The sequence below is a fragment of the Hemitrygon akajei genome, chromosome 25, assembly GCF_048418815.1.
Source record: "Hemitrygon akajei chromosome 25, sHemAka1.3, whole genome shotgun sequence".
NCBI classification, from domain to species: domain Eukaryota; kingdom Metazoa; phylum Chordata; class Chondrichthyes; order Myliobatiformes; family Dasyatidae; genus Hemitrygon; species Hemitrygon akajei.
In genome coordinates, this window is record NC_133148.1 from 19,603,749 (window position 1) to 19,617,874 (window position 14,126).

Consider the following 14,126-nt stretch of genomic DNA (forward strand, 5'->3'; position numbering starts at 1 on the left):
GTGGACTTGCCAGAAAAAAGGGTCCCAGTTCATTCCTCTTCGTTCCTGCCCGATGCCCTTGTGATTTGCCCTACTCCAGTTTAAAACCCTCCTGCAAGGACTATACCTTTCCTTATCCATAGCTAGCTCGAAAGTTAAGGAGTTGAGCTCAGTGCTCCTTTGCCGCTCACCCACTGAAAGGTCAGTCACTTTGCCAAAAGCTCGTTAACCAACACCACATCCAGTACAGCCCCTCCTCTTGTTGGACTGTCCACATATTGATCCTCCTTAACAAATTCTGCCCCGTCTCTACCCTTTGCACTAAGAAGGTCCTGGTTTATATTGGGGAAATCTCCCACGACAACAACCCTATTATTTCGACACATTCTCTTAATCTGATTACATGTCTGTTTCTCAATGTCCCGGTAGCTATTGGGGGCGGTGGGAGGTTACTATAGTACAATCCTATCAATGTGATTGCATCCTTCCTATTCCTGAGTTCTACCCAAATGGACTCTGTGTTCGAACTCTCCCTTGAGTGCAGCTGAGATACTGTCCCTGATTAGTAGCCCCCTCTTTTGCCTCCTTCTCTATTATTGCTAAAAAATTGAAAACCTGATGCATTAATCACCCATTTCTCCCCCTCGACCAAGTTTCGGTAATACTTACAACATTGTGGTTCCACGTACTGCCCCTTGCTCCAAGTTCTTCACCATTACCAATAACACTCAGCATTAAAATATACTCACTTCAAATTATCCACCCATCGTACCTGTTGTTTTGATTTTTGCCCTTCAATACCTTCCTGTCTGATCCTTCACATTGACCTGGGGCTCTGCTTCCCAGCTACCTGGGAAACTGGTTTAACCCAGTGAAAATGGCGATGGGCCCGTGCCCGTTAGCACAGTGCTCCAGTATTACCCGGTAACAGATCCGTACTGCAGTGTTACAAACTTACTTCCATGACCACAGCACCACTACTGGAGACGCACAGCATTAAAAACAGGTTTATTATCATTTGGCAATTTAAGTGTTATTCTAAATAGATCTAAAACATTGAGAATACCTGCATTCACCACTCACCTGTCAGCGTGTTTCAGATTCCAACCACCCTCCAGTGAAAAAGCTGTTTTCCGGATCCCTTCGAGGCCTCTGCCCCCTTCCCCTAACCTATGCCCTATAATGTTATCCACCTCGGTTATGGGGGGATGTTTTCTACCATCTATACCCCTCATCATTTTACATTGCAACAATGGACTTGTATCAACACACACAAAATGCTGGTGGAACGCAGCAGGCCAGGCAGCATCTATAGGGAGAAGCACTGTCGACGTTTCGGGCCGAGACCCTTCGTCAGGACTAACTGGAAGAAAAGATAGTAAGAGATTTGAAAGTGGGAGGGGGAGGGAGAGATCTGAAATGATAGGAGAAGACAGGAGGGGGAGGGATATATAGCTGCATCACTGTGTCCAATTCTGATAAAGACAAAGATGTGTCTACTAGAACAGGGCTGGATGTAGCAGTGGATCTGGATTTCCAGCATCCATCATCACAGACCCTCACCACCCAGGCCATGCCCTCTTCTCACTACTGTCATCAGGAAGGAGGTACAGGAGCCTCAAGACTCACACCACCAGGTTCAGGAACAGTTATTACCCCGCAACCATCGGGCTCTTGAACCAGAGGCGATAACTTCACTTACCCCATCACTAAATTATCCCCACAATCTGTAGACTCACTTTCAGGGACTCTTCATCTCATATTCCCTATTTATCGTGTACTTACTTATTATTGTTTTCTTTGTTGCATTTGTTTAATTTGTTGTCTTTTGCGCACTGGTTGCCTGCCCCATTTATGCACTCTCACATTGATTCTATTACGGTTAAGGATTTATTGAGTATGCCCACAAGAAAATGGTTGTACAATGTGCCATGTGTGTACTTCAATAATAAATTTACTTTCAGCTTTGAGATCGGACCATGCTTCCTGAGTATCAGGTCCTGGGTGGGTCCCACGGACACAGTCCTGCCCCGGGTGGCAGCAGGAGGGGGTGCTGCTGCGGCCTCCATTGCATTCCTGCTGCTCACCTGCCTGGAAAGAATGGGACGTAGGAGCAGAACTGGGCCTCTTAGCCCACCGGCAGCTGATTTATTATTCCGCTCAACTCCACTCTCCTGCCTTCGCTGCTCCTCGCACGGTGGTGTACGCAGGATTCCAGGTCGTGGAGTTGTGGGGCAATTAGCGTCCCGAATGAATATCAAACAGAACAGACCTTTCCTACAAGCCCAGTGTTGTGCAACAGGGTGTGGATGTGTTTAAAGGGAAGCTGAATGGACATAGAGGAGGCAAAAATATAAGCACATTCCAGCAGTGAGATGGCTGGCGTGAAACACAGAAACTGACCGAGCCAGCTGTCCTTCTACTGCATATTCTAGACACATGGAAAACTTGATATACAGTAATTCCTCAACCTATGAACATCTGATTTGCAAACTTTGCCATAATGCCTTTGACTCTTTGGGTACAAGTCTTTGATTTACGAGGCAATTTTTTTGTCATAATGAATAGTTCATCTGCCTGTCTGTAAGAAGTGAATTTCCCCCAGCCCTTACCCTTAAAGAAACATTTTCCTGAAACACAGCCCTTTCATAAGTTCAGGAATTACTGTACAGAGTGTTTAAAAGAGACCGATGTATTTACCGTAAATCTATAACGATAAACTATGCAGTTATTGGGTCATTAGCTTCAATAGAATTAAACCCAGTGCCCAGTAACAGGGTGTACTCCAGCCGGTGATTAGCAGCAGCAGTAATTGCAGATGTAATGTTTCATATCCAGCAATGTTTAGACATTCTCCCCATTGTGAACTCGCTGGTGCCTCAGCAGGTGGGAGGACAGCGCAAATCCCTTCCCACACTGGGAGCAGGTGAACGGTCTCTCCCCAGTGTGGACCCTCTGGTGTCTGGCGAGGGCAGATGACTGAGTGAAGCCCTTCCCGCACTCAGTGCAGACGAACGGCCTCTCCCCCGTGTGGATGCGCTGGTGCCTCAGCAAGTAAGAGGAATCTTGAAACCTTTTATCACATTTGGTGCAGGTGAACGGCCTCTCTCCTGTGTGGACGCGTTGGTGTATCATCAGGTTGGAGGACTGCGTGAATCCCTTCCCACACTCGGAGCAGATGAACGGCTGCTCCCCGGTGTGAACTCGTTGGTGTCTCTGCAGATGAGACGACCGAGTGAATCCCTTCCCACACTCCGAGCAGGTGTACGGCCTCTCTCCGGTGTGGATTCGCTGGTGCCGCAGCAGGTGGGACGACCGGCTGAACCCCTTCCCGCATACGGAGCAGACGAACTGCCTCTCCCCAGTGTGAACCCGCTGGTGTGTGACCAGGCTGGACGACTGCGTGAATCCTCTCCCACACTCGGTGCAGGTGAACGGCCTCTCCCCAGTGTGAACCCGCTGGTGTGTTACCAGGCTGGACAATCGACTGAATCTCTTCTCGCAGTCAGTGCAAGTAAACGGTCGCTCCCCGGTGTGAACTCGCTGGTGTGTCATTAGGCTGGACGACTGAGTGAACCCCTTCCCGCACTCGGAGCAGGTGAACGGCCTCTCCCCGGTGTGAACTCGCTGGTGTCTCAGTAAGTGTGACGACAGACAGAATCCTTTGCCGCACTTCAAGCAGATGTACTGCCTTTCCCCGGTGTGAACCCGCTGATGTATCACCAGGCTGGATGACTGAGTGAACCCCTTCCCACACACGGAGCAGGTGAACGGCCTCTCCCCGGTGTGAACCCGATGGTGTGTTATCAAACTGGATAATCGACTGAATCCCTTCCCACAGTTGGAGCATGTGAATGGCCTTTCCCCGGTGTGAATTCGCTGGTGCGTCATCAAGTTGGACGACTGAGTGAATCCCTTTCCGCACTCGGAGCAGGTGAATGGCCTCTCTCCGGTGTGGACTTGCTGGTGTCTCATTAGGTGGGACGATCGACTGAATCCCTTTCCGCACTCCGAGCAGATAAATGGCCTCTCCCTGGTGTGAATTTGATGGTGTGTCATCAGCTGGGAGGAAGGAGTGAATCTCTTCCCGTTCTCAGAGTAGCTGAACGACCTCTCGTCGTTGTAACTTTCCTCATGTGTAATCAGGGTACTGGATTGCCTGTACTGTTTCCCACAAATGGAATACTGAAATGGTTCCATTGGCATGAAGAAATAGTGTTTTGAGCTGAAGGGTAAATGAAAACACCCCTTGCTAAATACAAAACAAGTAAATTCTCTCCTCAGTGGGTTGCAAAATATTTTGGCAAACGATCTGGCTCCAACTGTCATCAACCCGCAGATTTTCCGATCAAATCTTCAACATGCGTGGACAAGTGTTTAGCTAAGGCCTTTCTTTGACTGTGGAATGATCTAAACTCTTTCCACAATCAGTGCTGCAGAATGTTTCCACTCGGGTGCGAGTCTCGCCTCTTTGCTCGGAAGCTCTGCCCTCTCATGATGTGCTGAATGATTCTGCTGGAGCCTGATGCTTTTTTTTTGGATCCAGTCTGGAAATCGTTCCTTCCAGTGCCCTGTAAAAGTAGTTTACAAAAGTCATCATCATGAAACCGATCGAGATTTAGTGAAGTTAACTCTGGTCTCCCTAAGCAACCGTGACAATTGAAACCCTTGCCTCTGAATCACAAGGACCCAAACAGAAATGTGCCAACAGTTGCCCCAGTGTGGTACTGTTGTAGGTGACATATTTCAGAACAATCTACAACCCAGGTCCGCTCTCTCAGACAGGACTGAGGAGACTTCCTGGTTTCTACTGAAGAGAAGGAGCTTTCTCCACGATGCTAACTGTCAATCAACATCAATAAATCAGTCCATCAGTTCATTATGACACTATGGTTTGTGGGAGCTAGATACGCAGAGGTTCATTCTCGTGCTTTCTATACGTCAACTGTGGCTGCACTGCCAAGGTTCTTGCAGGTGACTGTAAAGCAACCACAGACCATTCCCACGCGTCACAGCCTTGTCGCGACTAAAGCTCCTAGCGTTCTCCCACCAGCTTGTCACTTGCCCTCAGATCTCTTGGGCGTGGGCTTCCTTCTTTATTTCTCCATGCAGAACATTGTCGAATGTTTTTTGAAACCCATAAAAATACATCAAGTGCAAAATTCTCTTGTGCCATATTTTGACTACCTTGCTTTTGTATTCCTGTTATAAAGACTAACCAACATGATTCTCTGCTGTCCCTCTACATGGTAAACTTGTGTCTAGTCAGATACCACAACAAGTTTGCTATGCAGGTTAAATTTACCCTTTTCCACGCTTAGGGGGAAATTGTTTTTCCACTTACCGAATGGATACGTAGACATTTGCTTGAGATACTATCCTCTCAATTGCTTAACCCATGAGTGTCACTCTGCACCCTCTTAATGGCTTTTGAAGACCCTGCAAGCATTTCCACCACCCTGCAACTTCAGCAGACCTCAATGTAATGGATTTCTCTTTAACTGTTGGTTGTAAGTTAGGAACTAGGACAGATCCCTGTAGCGAGTTAATACCAGCTTGCCTAAAACAAGCCAATTATTCCAAGTTTTGTATCCTTGAATCAATCCTCAATCTTTGCTCATATTACTGACCTTCGAACTTATTTAGCGATACAGTGCGGAATAGGCCCTCTGATTGCACTGCCCGGCAACCCCTGATTTAACCCTAGCCTAAGCACGGGACAATTTACAATGACCAATCAACCTACTAACCGTACATCCTTGGACTGTGGAAGGAATCGGAGGACCCGGAGAAAACCCACTCACTCCACAGGGAGGATGTACAGATTCCTTACAAATGACGCCATTATTGAACTCTGAACTTTGACGCTCCGAGCTGTAATAGCATCAGTGTAACTGCTACACTACCGTGGCACCCTACATGGAAGCAAAGAGCTCCAAGCACAGCAGGGAGGGACAGTTCTCTTGTTCTAAGTCCAGGCGATAGTTCAACTGAGCATCTGTCCACTTAGGTAACAGGCAACACAACTTTGCAACTTGAGATCTATGGCTAAGGATGTCCATCAAATATGGAAGTTAATTTCAGTCACGCTACAGAAAAGCCATGAATGGACTCGTTCTTTTATTCTTCCAGGTGTGCTGATCTTTCACCGGGAGATAGCATTCACTTGCTGATGTGCAAAGCGATTACCAGCGAGTGCATACTGCTTGTTCTGTGTGGGGAGGGATTTACTCAGCTATCCCATCTGCAGAAATAGCAGTGGATTCATTCCACAGAAAGACTGTTAGCCTGCTCCTTCTCGGGGCAGGGATTCCATGCTCCCTTTGCTTTGTAAGAATATCAGCTATCAGATCTGATTACTGGGGTTAGATTCTGCAGTTACTTCTCAAGGTAATCACATCTGAGATTGAACAAGGTCTGCTCTTGCAATAATGGGTTGTTTTGCTGATAGTGAGGACTCCTTACAATTAGGCAGGAGTTTAATATTTTACATTTTTGTGAAATACGTTGATCTCATGTTAAAAATGCAATCCAGTTTCACTTTAGAACCGTAGAACATTACAGTGCAGAAACAGGCCTTTTGGCCCTTCTTGGCTGTGCCAAACCATTTTTCTGCCTAGTCCCACTGACCTGCACCTGGACCGTATCCCTCCATACCCCTCTCATCCATGTACCTGTCCAATTTTTTTTTAGATGTTAAAAGTGAGCCCGCATTTATCACTTCATCTGGAAGCTCATTCCACACTCCCACCACTCTCTGTGTGAAGAAGCCCCTATTAATGTTCCCTTTAAACTTTTCCCCCTTCACCCTTAACCCATGACCTCTGTTTTTTTTTCTCCCCTGGCCTCAGTGCATTCACTCTGTCTATACTCATCATAATTTTATATACCTCTATCAAATCTCCCCCCATTCTCCTACGCTCCAGGGAATAAAGTCCTAACCCAGCGGTGTCAAACTCATTTTAGGTCACGGGCCGGATTGAGCAAAATGCAGCTTCATGCGGGCCGGATCAGTCGGACGCGTGCGAACGCAGCTTTCATTGCCTCCGTTTTTTCAGCCTGCTCTCATGTGTCTCAGTCTCTGCTATAACTACAAAGTGTTTCACTTTACAAATTCCGTTTCTTATGAAGAAGACTGCCGAGCAAGACTGCCGAATAAACACTAAAAACCCTGAAAACCTGGTACCTGAATAAACTCAGCATTAGCCATATCATACGCCATAGGCACTTCGATTACTGGGGCCAGCTTTAATAGTAATTAGATATTATCTCGCGGGCCAAATTATCTTTGGCCCGCGGGCCTTGAGTTTGACATATATGTCCTAACCTATTCAACCTTTCTCTGTAACTCAGTTTCTCAAGTCCCGGCAACATCCTTGTAAACCTTCTCTGCACTCTTTCAACCTTATTAATATCCTTCCTGTAATTAGGTGACCAAAACTTTTAAAAGAACAGAATTTCCATTGAAGTGCAGTTGATGTGTGCCTTTTTGGCAATCGTTCAGTATCCTACAAACTGCTGCAAGTTTTGTTGTTGGTTTCTCACCACTGTGGGTATAAGGGAGACTTGCTCAGCTGGAGATGCAGTGCTGTCTGTCTCTGTTATCATGGGAGCCAATACGAACCAGCAAGCACAAACATGCAGCAAGTAATGGCTATAGGAGACATGCTACAACTTGAGGAATTGACAGCAGAGTTTTGAGAACAGTCAGGCATGAGTTTCAACAACAGATGATCTGAGAAAGATCGGGCAGGGGGGAGGAGTGGGGAGAGGAAAGAGAGGGAAAAAGGAGGGGGGGAAGGAACGGGAAAGGGTGGGGGGAGACTGGGAGAGGGAAAGGAAAGAATCAGCAGTGCTCCTGTACAAGTGGACATTGTGTTTGTTACCAACGTCACCAAGGGGGAAAATGTAGGTTGGAAATGGGAGGAAAGTGACAATAGATGCAATGAACAGATTAAGAAAAGCTCTAAAGATAAACAAGGGAATTATAAGCCAGGCGACACACACAAAATGCTGGAGGAACTCAGCAGGCCGGGCAGCAATTGTGGAAAAAAGCAAACAGTCGATGATGTTTTGGCCAAGACCCTTCATCAGAACTGGAGAAAAAAGATTAAACCAGTGAGCCTGGCATCAGTAGCGGGAAAGTAATCTAAGAGACTGAATTTATGAGTACTTAGGTAGACATGGATTACGGATAGTCAGCATGGTTTCGTGCGTGGTAGGTCGAGAGTACCAGGGAAGTTGATGAAGGCAAGGCAGTGGATGTTGTCTGCATTGACTTTAGCAAAGCATTTGACAAGGTCCCACATGAGAGGGTGGTGAAGAAGGTTCAATTGCTTAGCATCCGAGATGAGGTAGAAAATTGGATTAGACATTGGCTTTGTGGGAGAAGTGGTAATAAATGGTTGTCTCTCTGACTGGTGGCCTGTGACTATCGGCGTGCTGCCGAGATCGGTTGGTTGTCATCTATATCCAATGACCTGGATGATAATGTGGATAAGTGGATCAGTAAATTTGTGCATGACACCAAGCATTATGTGGATCTTCTGGCGTAGTCTGTTTTGTCGTGTGCTTTTGTGATATCATTCTGGGGGAACGTTGTCTCATTTTTTAACTGCATTGCATTTGTGGTTTCTAAGTGACAATAAACTGAATCTGAATCTGAAGATTGGGCATGTAGTGGGCAGTGACGAAGTCTAACACGGCCTGCAGCAGGATCTGGATCAGCTGGAAAAGTGGGCTGAGAAATGGCAGATGGAATTTAATGCAGACAATGAGGTGCTGCTCAGGGTGGGTCTTACCCAGTGAACGGTGGGGCACTGAGGAGTGTGGTAGAACAGAGGGATCTGGGAATACAGGTCCACAATTCATTGAAAGCGGCGTCACAGGTTGATAGGGTCGTAAAGAAAGCTTTTAGCATATTTGCTTTCATAAATCAAAGTACCGAGTACAGGAAACAGGGTGATATGTTGAAGTTGTGTACGACATTGGTGAGGTCTAATTTGGAGGAAAGATGTAAATAAGGTTGAAAGAACACAGAGAAAATTTACAAGGATGTTGCCGGGTCTGGAGGACCGGAGTTAAATGGAAAGATTGAATAGGTTAGGATTTTATTCCTTGGAATATATTAGATTGAGAGGAGATTTGACAGAGGTTGACAAAATTATGAGGGATGTAGATAGGGTAAATGCAAACAGGCTCATTCTGCTGTCATTGGGTGTGACTACAACTAGAGGTCATGTGTTAAGGGTGAAAGATGAGATGTTGAAGGGGAACACAAGGGGAAACTTCTTCAGAGGGTCATGTGTGTGTGTGTGTGGAATAAGCTGGTGGTGAATGCAAGGTCAAGGTCAATGTTAAGGGAAGTCTGGATAGGTACATGAATGGTAGGTGTATGGAGGGCTATGCTCTAGGTACAGGTTGATGGCAGTAGGTATCGACATGGACTAGAGGGGCCTGTTTCTGTGCTGTACTTTTCTACGATTCTATCCAAGGTGAGGATCCGGAACAGGGAGTAGGAATTAATGAGTATTTTTCATTTCAGTGGAACGAGTCAGGTATTCAAAAATCAGAAGTGCAAAGGGACTTGGGGGTCCTAGTGCAGGATACCCTAAAGGTTAGCCACCAGGTTGGAACGGCAGTAAGGAAAGCGAATGCTATGTTGGCATTCATTTCAAGAGGAATAGTGTTCAAGAGTAGGGAGGTATTGATGAGGCTCTATGGGGCACTGGTGAGACCTCATTTGGAATACTGTGTGCAGTTCTGGACCCCCTATCTTAGAAAGGATGTGCTGATGTTGGAGAGAGTTCAGAGAAGATTCACGAGGATGATTCCTGGAATGCAGGGGCTAACATATGAGGAGCGTTTGTCAGCTCTTGGATTGTATTCATTAGAGTATAGAAGAATGAGAGGGGATCTCATACAAACATTTTGATTGTTGAAAGGGTTGGACAGAGTAGATATGGAAAGGCTGTTTCCCTTGGTGGGTGAGTCCAGGACAAGAGGTCACAGTCTTAGAATTAGAGGGTACCCGTTTAAAACAGAGATGAGGAGAAATTTTTTTAGCCAGAGGGTCGTGGATTTATGGAATTCGTTGCCACATACAGCTGTGGAGGCCAAATCATTGAGGGTGTTTAAGGAGGAGATTGACAGGTATCTGATTAGTCAGGGTATCAATGGATATGGGGAAAAAAGCTGGAAATTGGAACTAGTCGGGAGAATAGTTTAGCCCATGCTGGAGTGGCGGAGCAGACTCGATGGGCCGAATGGCCTACTTCTGCTCCTTTGTCTTGTGATCAGAATTGAGTACCTTCTCCTTCAGAACTAGCATTCACAACTTAGCTGAAAAGGAGGTGATACAGAACCAGGTGGGAAAACAGGCTGAGAGGAAAACGTGCAGTCTGTGCACGTGAGCATGCAGGTGGAGGATGGAGATTAATGCGGACAAAAGCTCTGCAATTAGTAAAAAAAAACAAGAATGTTCACTGAATGGTACAAAGGAAATAGATATAGGTCCCTAGAAAGAGTCTATTGTGATGGATGGCATGACATAGAACATGCAGGAACAGCATTGTTTGAGAAGACAAACAGTATATTGATTTTTATTTCAAAGTAACTGAAGATGACAATTTCCTGACATGCCATTTGAAATATTCTGTGCAGAAACAAGGAATATCCTGCCCTTATAATCAAAATCTCTTTGATTATGATTACTGGGATGAGCAGGTTGTCCTTTGGAGAGACTGGACTATTTTCATTGGAACTTTAAAAAGTGAGGGCAGACCTCATTGAGATCCGGAGTGGAATGGACAGGGTAGGTGCTGAGAACAGACCTCATTGAGATCCGGAGTGGAATTGACAGGGTAGGTGCTGAGAAGAGACCTCATTGAGATCCGGAGTGGAATTGACAGGATAGGTGCTGAGAACAGACCGCATTGAGATCCGGAGTGGAGTTGACAGGGTAGGTGCTGAGAACAGACCTCATTGAGATCCGGAGTGGAATTGACAGGATAGGTGCTGAGAACAGACCGCATTGAGATCCGGAGTGGAGTTGACAGGGTAGGTGCTGAGAACAGACCTCATTGAGATCCGGAGTGGAATTGACAGGGCAGGTGCTGAGAGCAGACCTCATTGAGATCCGGAGTGGAATTGACAGGGTAGGTGCTGAGAAGAGACCTCATTGAGATCCGGAGTGGAATTGACAGGGTAGGTGCTGAGAACAGACCACATTGAGATCCGGAGTGGAGTTGACAGGGTAGGTGCTCAGAAGAGACCTCATTGAGATCCGGAGTGGAATTGACAGGGTAGGTGCTGAGAACAGACCTCACTGAGATCCGGAGTGGAATTGACAGGGTAGGTGCTGAGAAGACACCTCATTGAGATCCGGAGTGGAATGGACAGGGTAGGTGCTGAGAGCAGACCTCATTGAGATCTGGAGTGGAATTGGCAGGGTAGGTGCTGAGAACAGACCTCATTGAGATCCGGAGTGGAGTTGACAGGGTAGGTGCTGAGAAAACACCTCATTGAGATCCGGAGTGGAATTGGCAGGGTAGGTGCTGAGAACAGACCTCATTGAGATCCGGAGTGGAATTGACAGGGTAGGTGCTGAGAACAGACCTCATTGAGATCCGGAGTGGAATTGGCAGGGTAGGTGCTGAGAACAGACCTCATTCAGATCCGGAGTGGAGTTGACAGGGTAGGTGCTGAGAACAGACCTCATTGAGATCCGGAGTGGAATTGACAGGGTAGGTGCTGAGAGCAGACCTCATTGAGATCCGGAGTGGAATTGGCAGGGTAGGTGCTGAGAACAGACCTCATTGAGATCCGGAGTGGAGTTGACAGGGTAGGTGCTGAGAACAGACCTCATTGAGATCCGGAGTGGAATCGACAGGGTAGGTGCTGAGAACAGACCTCATTGAGATCCGGAGTGGAATTGACAGGGTAGGTGCTGAGAACAGACCTCATTGAGATCCGGAGTGGAATTGACAGGGTAGGTGCTGAGAAGAGACCTCATTGAGATCCGGAGTGGAATTGACAGGGTAGGTGCTGAGAACAGACCTCATTGAGATCCGGAGTAGAATTGTCAGGGTAGGTGCTGAGAACAGACCTCATTGAGATCCGGAGTGAAGTTGACAGGGTAGGTGCTGAGAACAGACCTCATTGAGATCCGGAGTGGAATTGACAGGGTAGGTGCTGAGAACAGACCTCATTGAGATCCGGAGTGGAATTGACAGGGTAGGTGCTGAGAAGAGACCTCATTGAGATCCGGAGTGGAATTGACAGGGTAGGTGCTGAGAACAGACCTCATTGAGATCCGGAGTAGAATTGACAGGGTAGGTGCTGGGAGCAGACCTCATTGAGATCCGGAGTGGAATTGACAGGGTAGGTGCTGAGAACAGACCTCATTGAGATCCGGAGTGGAATTGACAGGGTAGGTTCTGAGAACAGACCACATTGAGATCCGGAGTGGAATTGACAGGGTAGGTGCTGAGAAGAGACCTCATTGAGATCCGGAGTGGAATTGACAGGATAGGTGCTGAGAACAGACCTCATTGAGATCTGGAGTGGAATCGGCAGGGTAGGTGCTGAGAACAGACCTCATTGAGATCCGGAGTGGAATTGACAGGGTAGGTGCTGAGAACAGTCCTCATTGAGATCCAGAGTGGAATTGACAGGGTAGGTGCTGAGAACAGACCTCATTGAGATCCGGAGTGGAGTTGACAGGATAGGTGCTGAGAACAGACCTCATTGAGATCCGGAGTGGAGTTGACAGGGTAGGTGCTGAGAACAGACCTCATTCAGATCCGGAGTGGAATTGACAGGGCAGGTGCTGAGAGCAGACCTCATTGAGATCCGGAGTGGAATTGACAGGGCAGGTGCTGAGAACAGACCTCATTCAGATCCGGAGTGGAATTGACAGGGCAGGTGCTGAGAACAGACCTCATTGAGATCCGGAGTGGAATTGACAGGGTAGGTGCTGAGAACAGACCTCATTGAGATCCGGAGTGGAATTGACAGGGTAGGTGCTGAGAACAGACCTCATTGAGATCCGGAGTGGAGTTGACAGGGTAGGTGCTGAGAACAGACCTCATTGAGATCCGGAGTGGAATTGACAGGGTAGGTGCTGAGAGCAGACCTCATTGAGATCCGGAGTGGAGTTGACAGGGTAGGTGCTGAGAACAGACCCCATTGAGATCCGGAGTGGAGTTGACAGGGTAGGTGCTGAGAACAGACCTCATTGAGATCTGGAGTGGAATTGACAGGGTAGGTGCTGAGAACAGACCTCATTGAGATCCAGAGTGGAGTCGACAGGGTAGGTGCTGAGAACAGACCTCATTGAGATCCGGAGTGGAATTGACAGGGTAGGTGCTGAGAACAGACCTCATTGAGATCTGGAGTGGAATTGACAGGGTAGGTGCTGAGAACAGACCTCATTGAGATCCGGAGTGGAATCGACAGGGTAGGTGCTGAGAACAGACCTCATTGAGATCCGGAGTGGAGTTGACAGGATAGGTGCTGAGAACAGACCTCATTGAGATCCGGAGTGGAGTTGACAGGGTAGGTGCTGAGAAGACACCTCATTCAGATCCGGAGTGGAATTGACAGGGCAGGTGCTGAGAGCAGACCTCATTGAGATCCGGAGTGGAATTGACAGGGCAGGTGCTGAGAGCAGACCTCATTGAGATCCGGAGTGGAATTGACAGGGTAGGTGCTGAGAACAGACCTCATTGAGATCCGGAGTGGAATTGACAGGGTAGGTGCTGAGAACAGACCTCATTGAGATCCGGAGTGGAATTGACAGGGTAGGTGCTGAGAACAGACCTCATTGAGATCCGGAGTGGAATTGACAGGGTAGGTGCTGAGAACAGACCTCATTGAGATCCGGAGTGGAGTTGACAGGGTAGGTGCTGAGAACAGACCTCATTGAGATCCGGAGTGGAATTGACAGGGTAGGTGCTGAGAGCAGACCTCATTGAGATCCGGAGTGGAGTTGACAGGGTAGGTGCTGAGAACAGACCCCATTGAGATCCGGAGTGGAGTTGACAGGGTAGGTGCTGAGAACAGACCCCACTGAGATCCGGAGTGGAATTGACAGGGTAGGTGCTGAGAACAGACCTCATTGAGATCCAGAGTGGAGTCGACAGGGT

General features: G+C 47.5%; 1 protein-coding gene across 1 annotated transcript in view; it reads right to left on the reverse strand.

Moving 5' to 3' along the window:
- Window positions 1–1,014: 1,014 nt before the first annotated feature.
- Window positions 1,015–14,126, reverse strand: part of LOC140716389 (uncharacterized) — a 36,488-nt gene continuing 23,376 nt past the window's right edge. Inside the window, exon 2 of the mRNA XM_073029069.1 lies at window positions 1,015–4,550. Coding sequence (XP_072885170.1) covers window positions 2,824–4,308 — 1,485 coding nt within the window. The 5' untranslated portion in view covers window positions 4,309–4,550 and the 3' untranslated portion in view covers window positions 1,015–2,823. The remainder of the gene's footprint in view (window positions 4,551–14,126) is intronic.